At 38.5% G+C, this 23,430-nt stretch overlaps 4 protein-coding genes across 5 annotated transcripts; 2 read left to right on the forward strand and 2 right to left on the reverse strand.

Moving 5' to 3' along the window:
• Positions 1-9,425: 9,425 nt before the first annotated feature.
• BDCG_06275 (uncharacterized protein) lies at positions 9,426-10,090 on the reverse strand. The gene is made up of 2 exons (XM_045422005.1): positions 10,009-10,090; positions 9,426-9,928 (listed from the first exon to the last, which is right to left on the reverse strand). The coding sequence occupies exon 2, from the start codon at positions 9,917-9,919 to the stop codon at positions 9,653-9,655; it is 267 nt and encodes an 88-aa protein (XP_045277742.1). The 5' UTR covers positions 9,920-9,928; positions 10,009-10,090; the 3' UTR covers positions 9,426-9,652.
• Positions 10,091-11,963: 1,873 nt separating this feature from the next.
• On the forward strand, positions 11,964-12,263 carry BDCG_06276 (uncharacterized protein; the record flags this gene model as incomplete). Its single annotated transcript, XM_045422006.1, has 1 exon — positions 11,964-12,263. One exon carries the CDS (start codon positions 11,964-11,966, stop codon positions 12,261-12,263), a length of 300 nt encoding a protein of 99 aa, XP_045277743.1.
• Positions 12,264-13,188: 925 nt separating this feature from the next.
• Positions 13,189-15,120, reverse strand: BDCG_06277 (uncharacterized protein). The gene has a single exon (XM_045422007.1). The coding sequence runs from the start codon at positions 14,495-14,497 to the stop codon at positions 13,565-13,567; it is 933 nt and encodes a 310-aa protein (XP_045277744.1). The 5' UTR covers positions 14,498-15,120; the 3' UTR covers positions 13,189-13,564.
• Positions 15,121-15,309: 189 nt separating this feature from the next.
• On the forward strand, positions 15,310-23,430 carry BDCG_06278. 2 transcript variants are annotated; one of them, XM_045422009.1, is made up of 18 exons: positions 15,312-15,628; positions 16,000-17,397; positions 17,460-17,507; positions 17,559-17,661; positions 17,719-17,777; positions 17,834-17,962; positions 18,036-18,198; positions 18,258-18,323; positions 18,386-18,471; positions 18,552-19,020; positions 19,087-19,279; positions 19,344-19,498; positions 19,578-19,792; positions 19,856-20,213; positions 20,312-20,749; positions 20,806-21,222; positions 21,289-21,493; positions 21,553-23,430. In XM_045422009.1, the coding sequence occupies exons 2-18, from the start codon at positions 16,819-16,821 to the stop codon at positions 22,352-22,354; spliced, it is 4,485 nt and encodes a 1,494-aa protein (XP_045281610.1). In that variant the 5' UTR covers positions 15,312-15,628; positions 16,000-16,818; the 3' UTR covers positions 22,355-23,430. The 2 variants fall into 2 exon arrangements, with proteins under 2 accessions (XP_045281609.1, XP_045281610.1); XM_045422008.1 differs by having other exon boundaries at positions 15,310-17,397.

The raw sequence follows: 23,430 nt of genomic DNA on the forward strand, positions 1-23,430 counted from the left end.
AGACAGAAGAAATGAAAGAAAGAGATGCAGAACTGAATAAATAATAGAAGTCACTTAGAGCTGAACACTTATAACTCAGTGTGCACACAACCTTCCCTGCAGAAGAGAAAGAGAAAGTGATGAAAAAAGCTTGAAGATGAGAGAAAGTAGTCTCAGCAGTGTTATCATCTCTGATTAAAATAATCTCTGATGCTGGAGCAACTAAGAACTATTATTAGTGTATAAAACTGTAAAAAGTAGAGATAATAATTACTGAATAAACATCTGCTGGCCTTAGAATTGTACATGTAATTACAACACATATAAGGCTTCTCAGAAAGAGAGAGAGAAACATGAGAGAATACAGAAAGCAGAACACAGTGTGTGAACAGCTTATTTTCATAATAATATTTCAGATAAGATGTATAAGTCTTACATCTATGAGTGTAAAAGAGTACAATATCTGCATTTCTGTTTCTGAAAACACAGATATTCTTTACCTGTATCATGAAGTTGAATGATAAACACTAAAGAATAGACTGATACAGATTAATCATCTTAAAGATATTCATTAGAGCAGATGTATCTGTAATATTGAATTTAATAATTATGAAAAGTTTCTTAATATCTGTGAATATTATAACTTCATACACAGTAAAACTCATAACAATTTCCTCTAAGAACAGAAAAATCAGTATCAGAAAGAAAAGATGAAAAGAAAAAGACTTATGATTTTAACACTGTTAAGAAGAGAGATAATTCTCTGATATAAATGAATAATTCTCTTATCATGAATATTTAAAATGAATGTAATAATCAGTGTCTGTGATCAAGCTTCAGATAGTCATGTTATATACAGTCTTTATACAATAAATTATTCTAGAAGTTGACAGAAAGAGCAGAAGTATACACACTGATAAACATGATTTATTAAGTCTATACAATATCTTCTTGAAATGAGAAGAGCTGGTAATGAAAGCAGAGACAGTAAAATCAGAAGAAGTAGAAGTAGTGAGAGTAAGAGTCACAGGAACAGAGATAGCAGAAGTGAGAGAATCAGACACAGAGACAGATGTAGAAGATTGAGAAGCAGTGACAGAAGAGATAGAGAGAGACATAGAAGACCTGATTATATATAGTATAAGTAATTTCTTCATTATCATGTTCTTCAGGTTCTCAATCAATGATTCAACATTGAGTTCACTATCATTAGCAGACACAGATCTGTCAACATATAAAGATTCTATATAAATAAAAACAAACATCAGTATCTGCATTTATACAAAATTATGCTAGAAAATATAATCAGAAACCTGCTGAGAAGAAAATGATTAAGAGTGTATAAGAAGATGAAGAAGATATATCATTTATAATAGTATATTTTAATAATTGTTAGAAGATAAACAAGTTCTGATCATGTTTCACAACACATTACACTTACTGCTAATGAACTGCCTGATATGAGCACTATAAGAAAGCTTGTTATGAGAATGAGAGACTATTACTAGAAATGCATATAATATAATAGATAAATGAATAGAAGATGTTAAACAGAAGAAGAGACAGTAATCTGAGATGAAATAATAATGATGTTTAATGATGACAATGATGAAGAAGATAATTGAAGAATGAGAAAAGTTAGTGAAGAAGTAATATAATATAGTGAAAGTTTCTTTATAAGAGTATACACAGAATACTAGCTGAATCAGAGATAGATCATACAATTGTGAAATGCTAGTGATGAGCTAATTCACATGAAGTTAGAGTGTATGACATGATCATGTGAGCATGACTAAATCTGATGAGAAAGGATGTGATTTGAAAGAATGTACAACTGTCAGATAATAACGCGGCCGCTTTCAAACTACTAGCTTATGAGTGTAAAGGGGCCATAGCAGCCGCTAATTAATTTAGTGTATGATATTACAATATATAAGAAGCCGGCGTACGCCTGTAATCGTACGCTGGCTTAAGCAATCTTTGAATCACATTCTCTGCTGCTTCAGTACTCAAATTCTCTCATGCATATCAATATAATAATGAAAATTGTTTATTAATGAGAATTGATACTATAATTAATTAGTAATCAATTTAGAATCAATCTGAAATCAATTCAAAATCAATTATTAAATATCTTCATCTTAATGTATTCTGAAATTCTATAAAACATCTCTTTATATTCTATGTGAATTTGTTCATTCATCTAATTAATTATGAATCAGCTATACATGCTTTAAAAATCAATTCTTAAGTAATATTCAATCAATTACTGTTTTATATTCTGAGAGAGTAAGATCTTCTACTGTCACTGCTTGAAGATATAGCTGATAACTTAGCTATAAAATAACATAAATCAGCTTCTTCATTTTTTTCATCAAAAATCATCAGATTTTCTGTCTTTTTTATCAATATTTCACTTACTGTCTGAGCTAGAGCTGTTATATCTGCTATTTCACTGCTTTTTTAGTTGAAGAATGAAAAATTTAATTGATTAATAGATTGAGTGAATGAATGAGTGAGTGATTGAAAGATTGAAAGTTAATTATCAACTGATTATTACTATATTATGCGAGGTCTGTTGATTATTACAGCTGTTACGGTTAGTGATCTCACTAGATCACATGACTCACTACTATATTATATTCTTGTAGATAGATTTATTAATACACAACCTTCAACTATTCTACAGATTATAGTCTGAATGATACATTTTTCTTTTTAGAATATTGCATTAATATTTTTAACATGAATAGTTCATCTTTTTTGAAAAGACTCTCACTCTTTATTAGAGATATTTCATTTTCCCTGAATCTGTCAGTCAGCAGATTTATATACTTTATATTTTTAAGAAAGTACATTCTTTATTTGTGAAGAATATCACTTTTTTTTTTTTTTTTATATATCTAGAAGAAGCAGAGTCATCTTAATATAAGTGATATATCTGTTACTTCAGAGTTCAGCTCAAGACTCAGAATCACATACTTCACTAGACAACTTATTAATAGAATAATCACTTATTATGAGAAGGCTTCTGACTTGCAAGATGAGACTGAGATCAGTTTTTATCAGAGTATGAAATTTGATGATGAGATAATGAAGAAACTTCAGAATAAAGAAAAGCAGAGTTAATATTTATCTGCAGAATCTGTTCATTTCAACTTATTAAATTCTTCACTATCTCTTATCTTTAAAATACTGATTTTTAATGATGATCTGAATCAATCTATCTATTGTACTGCAGGCAATCTTATGAATCTTATACAGATAATACTACAGAATTAAATGACTGTGACTGAAATCACTTAATATCTTACTACATCTATCTCTGTACAAAGAGACACTATGAGAAATGAGTTGCAGAAATATCAGAAGAAAGTCAAATATACACTAAATATTAAATCAGTGATTATATTTGATGACTCTAATTATGAAGTCTGATATATTAATATATTAACTGGTACAGAAGTTATTGATGAAATTAACATTCTATTAAGAACTTAACAAGAATTCTCTTTTACATGTTATATTAACTTCAAGAAGTGAAGAATTCATTTCAAGTCTCTATATAGATGTATGCTATTGAGTCTTATTGAAAACATTTAAATTACTATTAAAACCTTGAAAGCTGACAATGCTGTGACTCTATGAGACAAGATCAATGTTGAATATACAATATCACTGACTGAAGAATGAGTTAATGTCTTCAAGAAATTGATAAAATTACAAGTTAAGAAGAATGATTATCTTACTTTTCAGAGATATTTTCACTATCTTATTACTTATCACAAGAAGTTCTGTCAGAGTACTGAGAATATATATCATAATCTTTTTCTCAACAATCTATAAGATTATCAAAGATCATTTGTCAAGACACATTTGAATAAGTTTTTCTTCACTGACTAGAGACTCATTGTCAATATTAATATCAATGATTTGATGAAGTAACTGATCAATCATACATTCAAGAAGATCATCACTGAGTGAAAAAAGCAGTCTCAGACTGATTCTGTGACTGTGAAAAAGAATAAGAATAAAGATAAGAATAAAGATGAGAATAAAAGTATATCTGTATGAAAGTGCACTCACTGTAGAAGATATGAACATACTATTGACAGGTGTTTCGTCTTACATTCTGATAAAAAGAAAAAGAAGAATGATAAGAAGAATGAGAAGAAGAATGACTTGATAAGTTCTTAATCAGCAGTAAATGCAGTAATTATAAAGATTGAGTTCTATTTCTCTTTCACAGTCACTGAAAAATCATTCTCTAGATCTTGATATTTAAACACATGTGTAAGCCTGAATATGACAGATAAGCTTCATTCTTTTTTAAATATTAAATCTTTTAATGATAATATCTCTGTTGATTCTGTGACTGAGAGAACTGAGTTTATCAAGAAGATTGAAACTATCATCTTGAAGATTAAGAGTGATGATATTAACTTACAGAATATTTACTATATTTCTAATATTACAGTTAATCTGCTCTTATTTACAAAGCTTGAAGATCAGAGATTCTGATTTATATTATCTTTCACTATTTCTTCATTTTTCATTTGCAGAGATCTGAACAGTGTTATTTTTCATGCAGTTCAGACTGCTCAGAATAACATATATAAGATCAATGAACAGAAGTTCAATGAGAATCTCAATTATCTGAACAAGACAGTTAAGTATATTACAATATTATATAAGTATAATTTTAACTGAAAAGTTGATCTTTCTGTAACTACTGTTACTACTGTTAGTAACATTGATTCTACAGTTCTGAATACAGATCTCAAGAATACAAGAATATCAAAGACTCTTTTGAACTGATACTGTGATCTCAATCACATTCACACTGATACTATAATTACTATGATCAAGAATTCTCATACTGAAGTCACAATTAAAGATTCTAAGACTAAGTTCTTTTATAAGAAATATGTCAAGATAGATATGATACAAGATTATTTAAAAATATCAATATCTAGATCTATTCAACTCATTGAGAAGATTCATATTAATCTTACAGATAATAAATATACATTAAAAGATCTCTCTAATTACTTCTTAGAGTTCTGTCAGAGAATTAAATACTGAATACTTATCATCTGTGATATAACCTGCTACTGTTGAGTATATTTTTTAAAGTTTAAGAATGAGGCTGTTCAATACTTTGAGTTATGACTCAGATTCATGAGTAATCTCAGATATACAGTCTCTGCTTTTCTACAGATTAATATTGATAATGTTTTTCAATTCACATATATACACATAGTTATGAATTTATATGATATCAAATAAGAATCAACAGTATTACATTCATTACATCAGAATAGCATTTCTGAATATGAGATTCACACTATTATGAGACAAGTTAGAGCTGCTTTTTTAAAAGATAATCTCTCTAAGAGATTCTGAGCAGATGTTCTAGAGACAGTGATTGCAATAATTAATAATACTTTCATATCTACAGTTCTTTACAACTCAAAATTTTGATTCTCTACTACAGAGACTTCTGTGATTTCAAGTTCACATAAGATTTCTTAATATACACTTACAAATACTTCACTGAATATGAGACATTTTCATCAATTGAGTGCAGAGGTTTTTATTCACTTGTATAAATCTCAGAAGCCCGCGGATAAGCTTTCTTCATATGCTGATTTCTATCATATTATTGAATTCAGTGACATATTGATATATTATCTATAACATTCTGAATCTGACAAGATTATTATCAGTAGTGATGTGAGATTCTCAATCACTGAAAAATCAGTTATTACATCTGTGAAACTTATTAATCATATTATTAAACTGAAATCTGATATTTATCTAATTGATGATGAAGATGTCTCTGATATTAATAATTCAAATTCTACATAATTACAGTCTGTGAAATCACTGACTACTTACACTTCAAGCTCTGTTACAGATAATCTCTCAAAGTTCTACAAGAATATCATATCTCAGTCAGAGAGAGTAGAAGATTATTGAAAGAAGTTTATATAATACAAGATTACTGATCTGAAGAGATGTAATATATAAAGTTTGATTTCTAAATCTGATATTCTGAGAGATGAACTGATTGCTTCAGACTGTTAAGTATTTCTTAAGAAAGATAGATCTATAAATCTGAATACTGATTCTGATAATATTCTTAGAAAATCATATTAAGTAATTTGTAATAACTGACTTAAGAAGAATTCTAGAGAAGAGATCTACACTTCTGTTATTACTAATACTGTTAATTATATTCTTTTTACAATAGCAGTACTACACAGTTAAACACTCTGTTAAGTGAATATAGTGATAATATATTTTTATAAGTGTCTCACTAAGAAGATCTATATAAGACAATTTATCAGTTTTAAGATGAGTTTACTGAAAACACTTATCTGCATAGTTAAGAGTAGTTTATACAGTCTGAACTCTGTAATGAAGATCTGATATAATTATTTAACAGCTCTGTTAAGTAATCTTGAATTTACAGTTAGTATCTATAATTCAGTACTTTGATATTATATATTCAGATATCATCTCTATATAATAATCTATGTTAATAATCTTAATATTATATTCAAAGTTTCTGAGAATGCTAATTAACTAGTGAGTATACTTAGTAAGAAATTGAAAGTCAAGAATCTATATCAGTTAATTAAGTATTTAAGTATAAAGATTAATTATTCAGATAAGAGAATTGATTTAATATATTATTAATATATTAAATATCTTATTAAAGATTTCTATCTTGATAATATAACTGTTATCAGAACATTAATAAAGAATGAATTCTGTATTAATAATTTCTCTATATCTAAGAAAGAGACTGATTTCATAATTCAGTAATATTAACATGATATAAGTTACTTGTAATATCTTGCAGTTAAAACATATTCTGATATTACTTATACTATCTCACTACTCACTCAATAAAATATTAATTCAATATCTCAATGTTGAAAGGCTCTATTACACATTATATATTATTTAAAAGAGATTATAAATCTGAGTATTTTCTACAGATGTAACTTATATGAGAAATTTATTTCTACTATTTCTATCATTTCTATTAATCTCTCTGTTATCTCTGATTTCTCTGATGATTTCTATCTACTCTTCAGCTACTCAGATTCTGATTAAGCTGATCTCTTAAATAATAATAGAAAATTAACATTCAGCTACATTTTTAAGCTTGTAGATAGTCTGATTTTATGATATTTAGTGAAGTAATCTTATATATCTCTAAGTTTCAATGAGACTGAATATATAACTCTTAGTAAGATAGTCTGTAAAGTAATATGAATTCAGAATCTTATAATTAAGCTTGACTTTATTATTACATCTTCAATATAGATTCTCACTAATAATAAGAATATCATAGATTTTATAAAGATGACAGTTATTATAGTCTGAAGTAAGTATATTAATATATATTTTCATTTTTCATATTGACAGTTGAATCAGAGAGTTATTGATTTAGAATACATTTTCATCACTCAGATAGTAGTAGATGAACTCACTAAATCTCTAAATACTGTGATATTTATACAATTCATGATTTTGCTAGGTCTTATAGATGTAAAAGTTGAGAATGTTTAATTTTACATTTGTATTTGGTTTTGACAGACTATCTTGGTGGTTTGAGTGTTTTTGTATGTGATTCTTGTTATCTCAAGGGGAGGTGTTGGCCGTTACAGCTGTTGCGGTTAGCGATCCCACTAGATCACATGACCCACCACTATATTATGTTCTTGTAGATAGATCTATCAATACACAACCTTCAACTATCCTACAAGGTCAGGGTCATAATTATGTAATGAGGTCAAGTGGCGCACTTAGCGAGGTCAAGTTTTCTGTATACACCAAGCCCAAGCACTTGAAGCAAAGCAACCAAGTAACTAACTTAGCTCTGTGGGGTATTTTAGCTTAGGTGCGGCCTGCAACCACCCCCCCCCAGCGCCAACGAGCATTAGTTGAGTTATTCAAAAACACAAAAATAATACCAACGAATGATAAGAGACAAGAAAGAGAAAGTTATCAATAATGACGATGGCAAACAATTGGAACATCCCCTATTTTCGCGGGAATGGTGGGGGGGCGGCGGCTAACCTTGCTTTTGCGCCAGCCGTAGACTAAAGAGTGCCCTTTTCACCATATACCAATCTATGGTCCGTCCTATTATAATCTGAAGAACCAGAGATGGGGATGATGATGATCAATGACGGATGGCTTCGACCAACAACGGTAGCCGGTAGTTTCAAGGGCAAGGCGGTTCCCGGTTTCAGTCCGAATCTCAACTTACACGAATAACTGCCAAACGAGTCCAGTCCAGTCCAGCGCTTGAGGGGCCCAAAACAGATCGCCTAAAATAGCCTCCCGGGATATAGTTATACGATACAGAACTTCTAACGCCGCGGCGTCCCCGCGAGACTGTATTCGAATTTTTTGTTAAATTGTACTACATTGCCAATCTACTGGACTTGATTTATATATAGATCACCATCCTCTACTGCATAGAACAGTAGCAGTAGTATCACTCTGATATATTACAATTGTTTCATGTTTAATGTGCAGAGATACTGTTCTATTATCTCAGCTCTTCTACTCAATGAGTTCAGTAGTAGCAGAAGTAGTATTTATAGTGCTTGTAAAATATTATATTAAACACTGCCTCAATTCTTGAATTTTTTTATTTAATTAAAAAAAGATAAAAGATTCTTGAACTCTTTTATTGAAAAAGACAAGATGATGAAGTTTTTCTAAAGAATCTAAACTATTCACAGAAATTATAAAGAATATGAGCTTTGCAAGCAGTTATTAACCTTAAGATTAGGGGGGTCACTATGATAATAGTATTCAAGTTGCGAGGGTAAGCTATGATAGTTATAGTGGCCAAGAGGCCCAATACTCACTAACCCTGTTATGTGTGGCGAGAATAGGGGTAAGGAAGATCCGCGAGGAGCGGGATTTCTTATATCAAGATAGGAAAGTTGTAAAATGCAAGATAGCGAATATGTATCAACAAATCAGATTGTATAGAATTTAGCATGAGAAATTACACTAATGATATTGCTAGGCTAATTGTGTCCTCGCGGCCAGACGAGGGAATAAATGAAAAAATGAAAAATTTTTATAGTCATTGATATGCTGTGAAGTATGATGTCATAGAAATGGAAGAACAACTTATCAAACTGATAGATGATTATGTTATGAGTTTGCCGTAAGTTACCGGCAAATCCAAAGCCTCGAGGAATTTAATTTCAAGGTATCAGATCTGATTGGCAGGCCAGATCAGTGGTCAGAAGCATGCTCTGTAAGGCTACCAATCATACCTAGCTGAGCGTTAGACTTAGTTACAGCCCTGGTACCTACATGTATGTACAGATGACTATTAGAGCAACGACAACGAAACAAACCTCCCCAACACATAACAAACACACCATGGTGTCAGCTGAGGGCTTGACTGACACATAATAACTAAGAATACAACGCAAGTTGAATAACCTCCATGAATTGACTAAATAACATTCCGGCTACTGTGATATAGATCGTCAGCGTGCTCAAACTCAAAATGACAGGCAAGTGCAAACACGAAACTGTAAGCTATCTAGATAATTATATACATGACATGTTGAGCTAAAGGACACCCCATTTCTCCCCTATAATACCTTCTCCCGTATAATACCTAAATACAATAGGCAGTGCCATTTGGGCCATCTCTGCAAGTGGCTGGTGCACCTGGGCTGCTTTTTCGCCTGCACACAGCTGAAAGTTGCCATCTTCCAAGAGCATTACAGACATCAACCGCGCAGTAAGTCGAACCAGCCACGCATTTGCACCGATAGGTGCCGGGTGTACATCGGGCACTGGCGTTCATATCCTCAGTAGGGGAAGTCAATGCGAGCGGGGCAAGAAGGAGGGCTAGAGCCATGAATTTGCCGGTGAGCTGCATTTTCAATTGCTGAATCTTGATGTTAGATTAAACACTTGTATTATTTTGAATGAAATATCATAATATTGTTAAGATAAAAAGAGAATCACCTTTGATAGGAACTTGGTTATTTTTAGAAAGACTCGGATATGCGAAGGTTTTGAAGTTGCAGATATCAATCTAAAACATAGATTTAGTTAACTTAAAGTCTTATAACAACATTGAGTTAAATTAATAGAAAACTTCTTACCTGTAAAATTGAACTTGAGAAGAATATGCTGATAGATGGGTCGAACTTTTCAGAGATGAAGAGTGAGAGAAAGAGGAAGAAGCTCTCTTATATAGATCAGCAGATTAGAATTAAAATCAGCAGATTATTTTAGATATTGTAACATCAGCTCAGAGATTACACTCTTCTACCACTCAGTCTAGTTGTATAGGAACTTAGATCTGCATTCCAATATCAAGTAAACAATTAAGTTTAGGTTAGAAATATTTTGTCCTGGTTAGGCGGAGAATATTGCCAATCTGGATAAAGTAGCAATGCAAGCTTGTTCACCCCATCCTGGGGGAAACAAGATTGATTCAATCAGAACATCCCAGAATAAATGTGACGATGACACCTAGAGTCAGCGTTTGTCAGACCTTAGTGCTTATAATTACATGTATGTATGTACATACAATGGATCCCGTATCGGGTTCCTTCCCGGTAGTTAGTTAGCGGCGGGATAACTAGCGGGCCGAGAGCTATCTTTCCCCAGCCAAGTCTTGGCTAGCTCATCTATTAGACCGTCAACCCCACAGTGTATCTATCAACTAGAGCTTGGCAACTCAAACGCTTGAATTTAAGGTCTATGGCAGCAGTGTCACACTTAATAAAATACTGGAACTTCAACAGTTGAATTGTTGTGGGTTTTGGAACTCACTCTGACAATCATTGACATTTCGGAGCCTCTGGGGAAAAAGCCTCATTCAAAGCAGGCGAGGATAGGTTTCTATCACTCGTTCTAAATGGTGAGTAGAAGAAGGGATATCCAGGAAGAGTACCTATAGCGTAGGTAGATTGCTTGATCAATCAACAGAGTTACTTGCCTGCTACTCTACGAATCACTACTCACTAGTAGTTACAAGTACGGGTACATGTACCGTACTACGGAGCATAGTGCTCACAGATGGTTGCAACCCTCCGCCAGCATGTCTCCATGAGAGCTATTCAAACTACTATGTACATCAAACAGTGTCAAACAACTGTCTAGTTAATTTTAACGGCGGTGAAATTAACCAAATGGACTGTAGTTAGGTGAGACTTGATCGTGTTGCTAAATAAGATTACTAGTTTTATGAGCCTGAAATTGTTCTTATTCTTACTACTTCGTTGATCTATGAACTGTTGCCATGACATAGCTAGTCAATGGACATTATTCTATGTCATATCCACGGCATTATTCCACTATTCTCAATCACTTCATCTACTGGATCTACCTCCAATTATTTAGATCGGAGAGAATATATTGAATCATCAGTTGTTGACCTACTTACAGAGTAGGCTTTTAGGGAGTTCTCTTTAGCCAAATGAGTCAGGTCAAGCAATTTATTAATCCCTGACAAGGAGCTATGTAACTTCCTAGATAGATAGGTAGTCTTCGCAATTTTATAGCTTTCTACTAATGCAACTTAAATCTGAGAACTTGAGATTTGAGTCTTGAAAGCATCAGCAAATCTTACATTTTGGAAAAGCTCTCAATGCATGCTAGTTAAGATGATTAGAAACTATTTACAAAACTCATTATAAAAGAAGTCTGATAGCCTTTTTCTTTTCCATTAATTTTTTCCTTTCACAGAACATCTTCTCTGATTTGAAGCTATTCAGGTGAGATTTCATCTCTTTCCTTTCTAAACTCACTATTATCATGTGTGTGTGTGTGTTGACAATCGTTTCTCTAGACTGACTCGCCTTTCACACCCTCAATAAGGAGTATTTTATTCTATATTCAAGAGAAACATATTCTTAAACTGTTAGCTTACACTCCTTTTTTACATCAATTACAAAATGATAAAAGCTAACATGATAACCAAGATCGAGCGATTCACCGTCACGATGCAGTTGATCAGCAAACTCACGGTTCTAGCCCTTTTTCTCACACCACTTGCGCTGGCTGCACCTGCAGAGAATGCACCCGGGCAGGATGACGGCTCCAACGATCTCCTAGCATGCAGAGCTGGCTCGTACCGTTGCAGGTATATCAGTGATTATCACTCTCAGATTGAGGTCTGTGCTGGCGGCGGGAGATGGGCATTATCAGCCAAATGTGCGTTCATGAGGCTTTGCCAGTATGATAACCGCGGTCTCCCCTATTGTCCGTAAGAAAAGAGCTTGGAACTTATATGGAACTTGCACTCTGTACATGAACTCAACTTCGTTCGTTCAGATTTTTGTTGTACGATGATAGCTTGAATTATTATGATATCATTTATTCTCAATGAATCCTGAAGCTTCAACAGCTGAATTAACACTCAACTATTCTCTGCTCCTTTTTCTTTTCCTCTTTTCCTTTTTTACTTATTATTTTTTTTTTCTCTTTTGCATGAGCGACTCAAATGTGCTAGTTATGAGAGCTAAAAAAAATCTAATGTACAGCAGTGATGCAAGAAGATTTAAACTTTTGAGACTTCTAATCAATATTCACTAGTCTCAAAGTAGTTTAACTCATAGTAGTTAGAAGTACACTAACTAGTTATAGTATCACATGATATTTAAATGCACTCACTCAACTCTATTTTCTCATCATTTTTTCTATTCTCTTTCTCTCTTCAAAATAATGAATCTTTATATTCTCTGTATACTATTTTCCCATACTACTGTCATCTTATTAGTTATATTTCTCCATCACTAACATGTAATTAATTAATTAGAGCTAGTAGCAGCAAGAAACAGTGGAAACACTAAACTACTTTGAGACTAGTGAATATTGATCAAACTTCTTGCGCGGCACTATATGTAACCAGCAGCATCAATCTCAGCAGGTTGAACTATCTCCGAAATTAGAATTTTTTTTTAAGACATCGTGAAAGCAGATATATATATCGCCCTTCGATCTTCGAAGAGTTACCCATTATTTATTGATCTTTGTGGGGGGTTTCTTGTACGTATATTAGCATAACCAATGATAAGAAAATAGGGCAAAACTCCCTCCTCCCTTTTTAATATCCTCCTCCCTTTTTTTTTTTGGTTTAATCCAATAGCTGCCCTCATGGCTCACTTGATATGAACAAGCACACAATGGACGCAGTGAAAAACGAATTTTCTTTTCCATTACATGTAACATTTTGGAAGATATTGATTGGAGAATCATGGCATGACTAATCTGTACAGTTTTTTTTACGATCCTTTTCTATCCACGAGAAAAATTACACGCCCCCTGCCGATCTACGTTGGACCTGCGTATACTATACCCGGGAGGCCGATGTAGATAATGGAGAAGGAGTTCAATCTACCATTAGCGCGATAGTACAGCATGAACTCGTGGTTCCTTTCCAAACCTCTCACTGATTTCAGGTTTGGTGCTGGCTGACTTTACTACATACACACTGCCAATCAAACGGCCATCTTTCCACAGTACACGGCTCGTAAACACATATGTCCGCCCCATTTAAACCATTCCACGTTCATCCATGCACCCCACCCCTCATTTCCGCTAGAATCTCATTGACGCTCCGCCGCTGCAAGGCCCCCTTTCCACTCCCCTCTTCTTTCTCCCCCCCCTCTCCCTCCGTCTCCCCATCATATCCACAAGCCATCACCACCGCCCCTTCCCACTCCTCTCGATCCCCATCCAGATCCACCGTAATAACCGCCCAACGGCGCGAAAAGCACCCAATCCACTTCTCAGGAGTCCGCTGCGCCGTCCCAAACCTAACCTCCAGATATGCGGCGAGCTCGCGGCTGCGTGGTTCTAGATAGCGGACAGTGCGGATGCGGTAGTAGCCGACGAAGGAATGCGGTTTGGAGGGTTGGTAGCGTCGTCCTGGGACCGCTTGGTCGATGAAGATGGGGTAGCTTGTCGGGTGGGCGGGGGATGGTGGGTTGTTGGTGTTGTTGTCGTTGTTGTTGCCGTACGTAGTGGTCGTAGTCGTGGTGGTGGTGATATTTGTCATTGTTGATGCTGCCGCGACTGGCACACGGAGAAGGTCGAGATTTGACTTGCAGAGGATTTCGCGCTTGGTTTCCCAGAAGGGATGGGCGTCGCTGAAGAGTATTATGTATGCCAGTGTGTCTAGGTCATTTGCGGCAGTGTTGAGGGTTCCTCGCCGCCGTCGTTCTCGTGCTTGTGCTGGTCGCGTGGTGGCTCTTGGGGGTGGAAATTTTCCATCTTCGGATAACCACCTGCTGTAATTGTTGTTGCTGCTGCTATTGATATTGTGGAAGAATTTATCGCGGAAGCTGTGATGGAACGAATGGCCGAAGTATGCGTCGATCTCTCTTCTTCGATAAGTTGTAGATGTTGGGTTTGGATGTTGCTGCTGCTGGGGATCCCGCTCTTGGTCGTCGCTTTCCGCCTTGTAGCGGAGGGCTGGTGGGATGTATTTCCTCGATTCCATTGTTAGGCGATATGCTAAGTGGTATTTCACCCTGGGAACCTGTATTGGGTGTGATGTGGGGAGAAGGGCAAGCAGGTCTCTAACCCAACAAGGTTGGAGAGGGTGAGGTTGAGAAAGAAGAGCCCAGTTGAATTGATACAGTAGTAGCAGTTCAACTGAGAGGAGGAATAACACAGAAGAAATCTAAAGCAATCTGGCTGCTAGGCCAACTACATATCCATGTATATAAATAGATCCTCTGGGTACTTTTTTAAGAACTTCATAGATAATGGATCTCTCTGAAATAGTCGATCAGATTCTATACACGTTCTGGTGACGATGGGTATATTATGAGCGCAACGATATAGATGGGCGCAAGATATAACAAGAAATGAAATTGATGTATGCTGATCTCCATTCAAGACTGAAGAATAAAAAGAGAAAAAGCGAACTCCAGGAGATGCACTGTTGAATGTCCATCTCATTTTTCATAAATATCGTTTTCAAGATATGAATTCTGTTCTTTCATTAGTACATCCATATCCACCATGACAAGATAATCCAGGCTTGTTAATGATGATAGAAATTTCTGATTAGCTCCTTCAATAGCTCCTATAGGTCCTGACCACGAAGCTGCTGCTTCATGGCGAGTTGGCAAAAGGAGTGAAGAAGGTTCAGTCAGAAAGAGCCAGGTCGATCTTTAATGAACCTGCTCTGGTTGGCCTCGCTTAAGAAACCTGAAAGTTATTAGTCCGTAACTTAATGATCTTTAAGCTTAAATAAATATACTGATATCTTTCTTCGATCTGACGTTTCCATTGTTCTTTGCATCTGTTCACATCGCAATTCCTCATGAGATCATATTTTACACTGAGAGACATAAGTCTCAGATTCCGTATTTCCCACTCATCTATTCATCAGCCTGCATGTGTCGAGTCTTCCCTCCCCATCCATAGTCGTTTCATTTGGAATCTGGAAGGCGAAGTCAGGTGTTAGTAAAGAATATCTGGTATCGCCCGATGATTTGCGGATTTGCGGAAGGAAGGTCGCCCATTCTCATCACCGGTTCTAAAATGCACATACATACATTATCTGCCCTTGTGCGTGTGATATAGTTAAATGGGAGCCCGTTATGGATAGCCAAAGCGACAGGTTCGGTCCATGTTCTTGTCTTGTAACACCCCCCGTACTTCTTTTTATTTCTTGCAGAATTTATTTTCTGGGGTGGTATCCCGTGGATCAGTTCTGCAGAGATATGCCGAACTTTAAAAGAAAAAAAGGGCTCTCTTTTCACTTCGGGCCGCAGCTGAAGCTGTGGCTTCTGAAGTTTCTGCTGCATTGTTTGGCGCAAGATCACTGGGATCATGCAGGGTCCAGACCTGCCTAACACATTCACAAATAATTTGCTGATTATCATCATGGTGGTTGATCTGTGGCATTTTTTGATGTTTTTGCCCTTGTGTGGCAGCCATCAAGCACCACCATGCGCACCCATGACATAACTAATCAGCTGGCGGCGACAGAACCCATGTTGTGCCAGTGCTATATTTATTCGGCATTGCAACTGGGCATGGATAATACATCACTTCTTCCTGTCGAAGTGAATGATCCGATTCCGACAATACTCGGAGAAAAGAATGAATGAGCGTTTCCCTCGAGGGCGCTGGGCACATGAGCCATCGGTGGGTACGCTAGGGATGCGGTACACCATATCTTCCATTTTGAAAGCTAGAATTCGGGTTGGACGTTATGCGGTTTTTGAGGCGAGTGGTTGTTAGGGGTATTCACATCGGGCCCAGGGGGGTGAAGCAGGAGGCGAGGGAGTCCCCTGTAGGCTGTGAGGCTGGTACTGTAGTTGTTACATTACCGGGAGGGAGTTGGTGTTTCAGGGGTTTTATTTTTGGGGTAGAAATCATCACACGCCAAAAGGCTGAAAATAGCCAATCCACGATCGCTCACTCACTCACCTTCACACAAACAAATACAACACATTCTCTAATCATATTTATCCATTATATCCTTGATATCGCTTCGATGCTGACTGCAGCTGGTGCTGATGACGCGCGGTTGCAATATTGTTCTTCTGCTGTACCTGGGAAGTATTTAGGGAAACACCCTTTTTTAGGAAACTCGCCGGGATCCATGACACTGACTATATATACATAGTATTGCTTCACCAGATATCCCTCTGTGTTTGCTGTTCATTCTCTTATTATCTCCGTTTCTGACTCGTTTTCTGACTCTCACTTCTTCATAAACAATCCTCACCTATAAGCCCAATCCAAATTCTCCTGCATGTTTCAAGCGCATAACACCCGTACGACCAGCTTCCTCTTGCCGTCATGGCGACCTGCCATCATGGGCTTTTACAATCAATACTTATCTGGGCGCTTTTGTCCCTCCAAGTTATGGCTTCGTTTATATACCCTGCTGTGACAGATCCACTGCGAAGTGCGCATAAACATGAGATGGGGGATGTCGTACTAGAAACACAGCTTAGATTAAATATGGCTATCCCTTCTCGTGTAGCAAATGCTACTCGATCGGACATCGACAAGGCTAGGCGGATTGTGAATGCGGCAATTGAGAAAGCCTCAGTCCTTAACAAAGCTCGACTGGACCATCCAGTGAGAAATCACTATCCCTGGAAGCCTGGTTTCAAAGCTTCCCGTCGCGATGCATCCAGCGGAGATGCACCGCCACCTCTTCTCAAGATTAGCAGCGAGATAGCAGCTGCCTCAGCTCTCTTAGCTGAGGTGGAGGCTGTTGCTGAAGCTAGAGACCTTTCCAAAACTAAGCGCGATTACTCGTATATTGACGCCCTTTACAACCGTACGGCAGAGAAGCAAGCAAGTACCTTCTGGATGGAAGATATCGAAAGAAAAGGGGCCTGGCCGTTTGGGAATGATCCTTCCTTCCAGGTGTGATGTTACCTTGACCAATATGACGGGGGCTTTTAAGGTTATCTAACAGGTGGAATCAGGTTTTCCGTAACGTGAAAGACTACGGGGCATATGGAGATGGTGTGCATGTAAGCTATAGATTCTTGATTGCTGGATCAGCCTCTCATGGTTCTATATAGGATGATACAGATGCCATTAAGCGAGCAATGACAGACGCGGGAACATGTGGTGAAAGATGCAACGGCGCGACAACCAAGAATTTCATCCTTTATTTCCCATCTGGTGAGTTGAATTTCCCACATGGACTTAAAAATTTTGATATTTTATTGACCTATCAAGGCACATACCTTGTTAGCTCCACGATCGAGACCTACTTCGGAAGCCAGTTAATTGGAGACGTGAGTAATGGGTACCACTATCATGATTTGGCTCCAGGAGGTTCTAACGAGCCTAGGCAAACGATCGACCTATCATTAAAGCTGCCAGTTCATTTGTTGGTCTTGGTGTGCTTTCCACAAATCATTATGTTGAAGGCGGTGGTGCTGGTCCAGATGGAAATCCAAAGGAGTGGTATGTTACCACGGTGAGTAAAGGAACGATTCGACTGTAGCTGGATTGTTGAATATACATGTACACTGACACATTGGTGCAAAAAGGCCAATTTTTATCGCCAGATCCGGAATTTCAGAATTGATATTACTGCCACAAACCAAGGCGCATATGTTGCTGCACTCCATTATCAGATCGCCCAAGCCACAAGCCTTTCAAACGTTGACTTTATCGTTTCTACGGAGCCTGGTACCACCCAGCAGGCCATTTGTAAGTGATCCTTTTGTACAGTACTATATTTATCGTCCGATTCTGACCAGATCGAATAGTCACTGAGAATGGAAGTGGTGGAGTTATGAGTGATCTAACGTTCACTGGAGGAAATTTTGGAATATGTAAGTGCTCAACATCATCTCCTCAGTTTTCATAGTGACATCCTGTCCTGACGCGTGAATAGATGGCGGGAACCAGCAATTTACTGCCCAAAGGCTCAAATTTACAAATTGCAAAACAGCCGTACAGTTGATATGGGACTGGGGATGGGTAAGTTATTCACTTCTGATTCGATGAAAGTCCTGTGTCCGGGCGAAATCTTGCAACAATTTAACGCTGAAACGTTTTAGATGTGGAAAAACATCGAGATCACTGGATCTGCTACAGGCTTTAAACTTATGTCTGAGGATTCGGTCCCTCGAACTGGCTCTATAATGGTAATAGACTCCATCTTCAGAGATACAGACACGGCACTTCTCACGTTCCCTGCGACTGCGGAAAAAGGCAGAGGTACCACAGGAATTACCCTGGACAATGTTGCTTTCGAAGAAGTTAGAAATGCCGTCGCGGACAATGAAGGAAAGGTGTATCTTGCTGGAAGCGTTCTAAGCGTCGATACATGGGCCATTGGCCCAGTATATTTTGATATTTCCCAAAGAGATTATACCCTAGGGATGGACTTTACCACAAAACGAGAGTCCACCTTGCTTGCGGATCAATCGACTTCCCTGCCCAAAGCACCCTTCTTCGAGAGACAGAAGCCTCAATATGAAGCGATCCCTGCCTCCAAATTTGTTCACATGAAAGACCATGCCAAAGGTTCCACTCCTTTTTTTTGTTCGAGTATGATCTATCACGTCATTGCTGACCTTCACTTCAAAATAGGGGACGGCGTTACCGACGATACAGCAGCATTCCAAAGTGTATTGAGCCAATATGCAAGCAGCGACAATATTATATTTGTCGATGCGGGTTCGTACATTTTGACTGACACCATCACTATTCCTGTTGGAGCCAAGATCGTTGGAGAGGGTTGGTCCCAGCTCGTTGCATTTGGCCCCAACTTCCAAGACGAAAGGTGAGAATATTCTTTCATCTAAAAATTTAAATGTATAAAGTCCTTGCTGATGTTGGATGCATAGGAACCCGCGACCTCTGGTTCGAGTTGGAAACGACGGCGATCACGGTGATGTGGAAATTCAAGACCTTCTTTTCACCACTAAGGGGCCTACGGCAGGCGCTGTTTTGGTAGAATGGAATATCAAAGCTACCTGCTCAGGCTGTGCTGGCATGTGGGGTACGTTCAACTCGAGACTTCGCCTTCTCCTTTTGTGATGGTCACTACCGTAGCTAGGACTACAGCTAATGGGCTGCAGATTCACACGTACGAATTGGAGGGGCTACTGGTACCGAACTTACTTCGACAGAGTGCCCAGCGATTACGAGCGGTGTAAATGATGATGGCTGCAAATCGGGCAGTCTTATGATGCACATTACCAGGTCGGCATCGGCATATATGGAAAATGTTTGGCTTTGGACCGCAGATCACGACATCGACGACCCTGACTTGCAAGATGATAACAATACTCTGGTAAGTATATGAAATCTCGTAACCGGCTTAGTGTTAGTACATATCTAAACCTGATACATATAGATCCAAACTTCTGTATACTCTGCGAGAGGTTTGCTTGTCGAAAGTACCGAGGCAACATGGCTTTATGGGACGTCGTCTGAGCATGCGGTCTACTATCAGTACAATTTTTACAAGGCTCAAAAGGTATTCGCAGGCATGATACAAACCGAATCTCCATATTATCAGCCAACCCCTATGCCGCCGGCTCCATTTGAATCCGCTGTCGGTATCTTCAGTGGAGATCCTAATTACGAACGTTGTCCGCACGGTTCGCCGGGATGTGATGCTTCGTGGGCGCTCCGGATAATTGAATCGTCTGAGATCTATATCGCTGGAGCCGGTTTATATTCTTGGTTCACAACTTATACACAGGAATGCAGTACGTAAATAAATACTCAGCCCCAATGGTCCAGCTCCAATAAGTTCACCCAGTTCATAGTTAGTTGCACATTGGCTAATCTTCAGCTGAACCGATAGTTGCTACGCGCAGCTGCCAAAACTCGATGATACAGCTGGAAGGGAACAATGGCCGTGTCAGAATTCACAATTTAATCTCCATCGGGGCTACAAACATGATTATTTCTGATGGAACCCAGGTTACGTCGGAAGCCAATCTTGCCGTCGACTATCACCCATACTGGAGTCAGATTACTGTCGTAGATCCGATCCACAACACGGGCGCTCAACGGCTCATAAAACAGGGGCTCCATACTAGAAATGAAGACAAATGTTCAGTTCCTCCAGATGTTCGCGTGCCTGGAGGAAGAAATCCCACAGACCTGCCGCTCGTTGATATCGGCGGTGAGGCTGACCATGGATACTTTACATTGGTCAATGGATCTCCATACAACTGGATACTCACATATAATCACTCATATCAGATGGATCAGTGGAAGTGGCACGATGTTCCAGCCGGTAATTTAATGTATTTGTAACAGTTGTATACCATTATTTTGCTAACATATTTGCAGGTGAATCCGTTCAGTGCGAATGGCAGTTCGCCGAGTCCTTCAATAGATTCGATGATAAAGGCGAGGCATTCTACACGCTCGAGGGAACGAACAAGACTTTTCAGATTTGGGCCAGATACTACCAAGATGATCCTGACAATGAGTTCCATCTCCATGTCCTGTATGATGGATTAGAGACCAAGGATGTACCCAAAGGCACTTCTCTTGATTATCCTTCCAGAGGTGGCATCGGAGACATGAGAGCTATTAACTGGGTATTGACTGGGAGCGAAACAGAAGGCTTTTGGTCAAGCCATAAGCCGCCGATAGCGTGGATGTCATCAATATTACATATCATTGGTGATCGAAAATTGAAGCACGTTTGTATGCCGGGAAGCCACGATGCTGGGATGTCGAAGCTGGATGGGCACACTCAATGTTCGTTCCCTCCGTCCCCGATTACGTGGAATTTTAAGGTTGTTTTGCTAATAAAAGAACCCGCAGTTTCTAACGAAGGCAACACTTTGACTCAGTATTTGAATGTTTACGATCAGCTAAGGAGGGGATCTCGGTACTTCGACGTTCGCCCTGCCATCGGCAATGGAGGAAAGTACCTCACGGGCCACTATGGTTATATAGATATTCTTGAGATTGGATGGCAAGGGGGTAATGGAGAATCGATCCAGGAGATAGTGGATGGTATAAACAGGTATGAAGTCGATTCTCAAACCTGCACACTGAAAATCTAATCCAACCTGTGTTTCATAGATTCACCGCTGAAAATCCGGAGCTAATCATCATCAACCTCGACCTAACTCTTGACACGGACAATGGCTATAAACCCTTCAACGATGAACAATGGAGTAAAACATTCGATTTATTTGAAGGTGTCACGCATCGCCGGGGTGGCCTCCAGGGAGATTTAAGTGAGAAAAAGATGAACGAGTACATTGGCAACGGCCAGGCTTGCGTAATCATCATCGCATCAGGCGGCCCAACACGCCCAGACAAGGGGATCTACTCAACCCGCCAATTCCCCCGGTACGACAGCTACTCCAACACCGACCAAATCGACACCATGGCAGCCGACCAAATCGCAAAGCTAAAAGGAAACCGCAACCTCGTCCCTAATGACGGCGAACGGAAGGACATCTTCCACGTATTCTCATGGACATTAACGCTAACCCGTGTCTTCGAGCGAACTATCGCCGACCAATCCATCGAACTGGGATATGACCCCCTTTTCTGGCGTGGGTATCATTCCTTCACCCCCTTCTCGTACCCGAGTGTACTGTACATGGATTTCATCGGGAGTGCAGAGCAGGATACAAAGACACTTGAGAAGACGACGGGGGAGGTTACGGCGATGGCGATGGCGGTTAATATGCAGATTGCGAGTCAGAATTGTTATGTTGGTGGCGGCTCGATTGAGCCAAAGAAGCCGGAGCCGCCAGTGTCCCACCAACCCACGCCCGGGTCCGCAAGTCCACCGTTGCGTCCGTGTCTGATATCACTCATCTCCGCTACTCTCTTGATACCACTTGTTTTCTTCTATTCTTGCATATTTTGAAATTTTCTTTCATTTTTTTGTTGTGTTTGGTACGATTGATGCTCATGAGCAAATTATTTAGTTATCTTGAGTCATAATGTAAAACGTGGGACTATATAAAGGTTTCTTCAGCATATATTCGGATTCAAAATCTTAACTGATATTGCAATATCGCCTTAGATTGCAACCCCTGCGGGCAAATGTGTTTGCTCTCTAACGCTTTTCGGTTAACTAATGCTATAGTTGGTGGGCTCCTTTGTTATGAATGAAAAAGTTACCATGCTTGACATCGCAAGCAAGAATCAAAACACCAGATGCCCCACCTTCAAGTAAAAGGAATATCACCAATAACATCAATAAATATACACAAACTTCTTGTTTTCTTGATCTGTCAAGTCGGAAAGAGTTTGATCTCTTGCTCTCACGCTCCTTGCATTTGCGCTCTCCACGCCAACATCACCACTCCCACCCCTTTCTTTCCCCATCGATCTATCCATTATAAACGCCCGCTTTCCAGCTGCAACTCTTTTTCTTTTGCTGTACACTGGCCAAGAGAGCCAGAATCCACACTTGTAGAGGTAGGTATGTACAATTCACACCAATGCGGCGAAGATCCCAAGCACATTGCGTAGTTTAGGATGATAGCCTGGTGCAAGCTGTCTTGTTGAAAAGAAAGGGCTCAACGTTACTAGCCGAGGAACTAGCTTTGTATAGTTAGTTAATGATGTTATGATGGACTGTTTGGTCGCTTAAGTTCGCTAAAAGCGATAGCCACGGCTGATAACTACTATGATATCATGATATCATCGCCTTGCGCATCCCGCGGCGAGACGTGGCTATCAGCATTCGGCTCGTCGAGCATACTATGCTATGGGGGGACCGGCATGCATGCTCTCGCGTAGAGCAATTCGAGAGGTAGGTTAATAGGTATTTCGGACTCGAATATTATGAAGAGTTATTCAGTTATATCCGTGTGTGGGATTACCACAGTCGGAGAATGGGCTTCTACCGCGCCTGAGAATTTCGATGTCTTCCGCAGATAGGACCCAGGCAACAGTCAAAGGCATGTGTGATGTGTGTGTGTGTGTGTGTGTGTG

The sequence above is a fragment of the Blastomyces dermatitidis genome (genome assembly GCF_000003525.1).
Source record: "Blastomyces dermatitidis ER-3 genomic scaffold supercont1.6, whole genome shotgun sequence".
In the NCBI taxonomy this organism is placed as follows: Eukaryota; Fungi; Ascomycota; class Eurotiomycetes; order Onygenales; family Ajellomycetaceae; genus Blastomyces; species Blastomyces dermatitidis.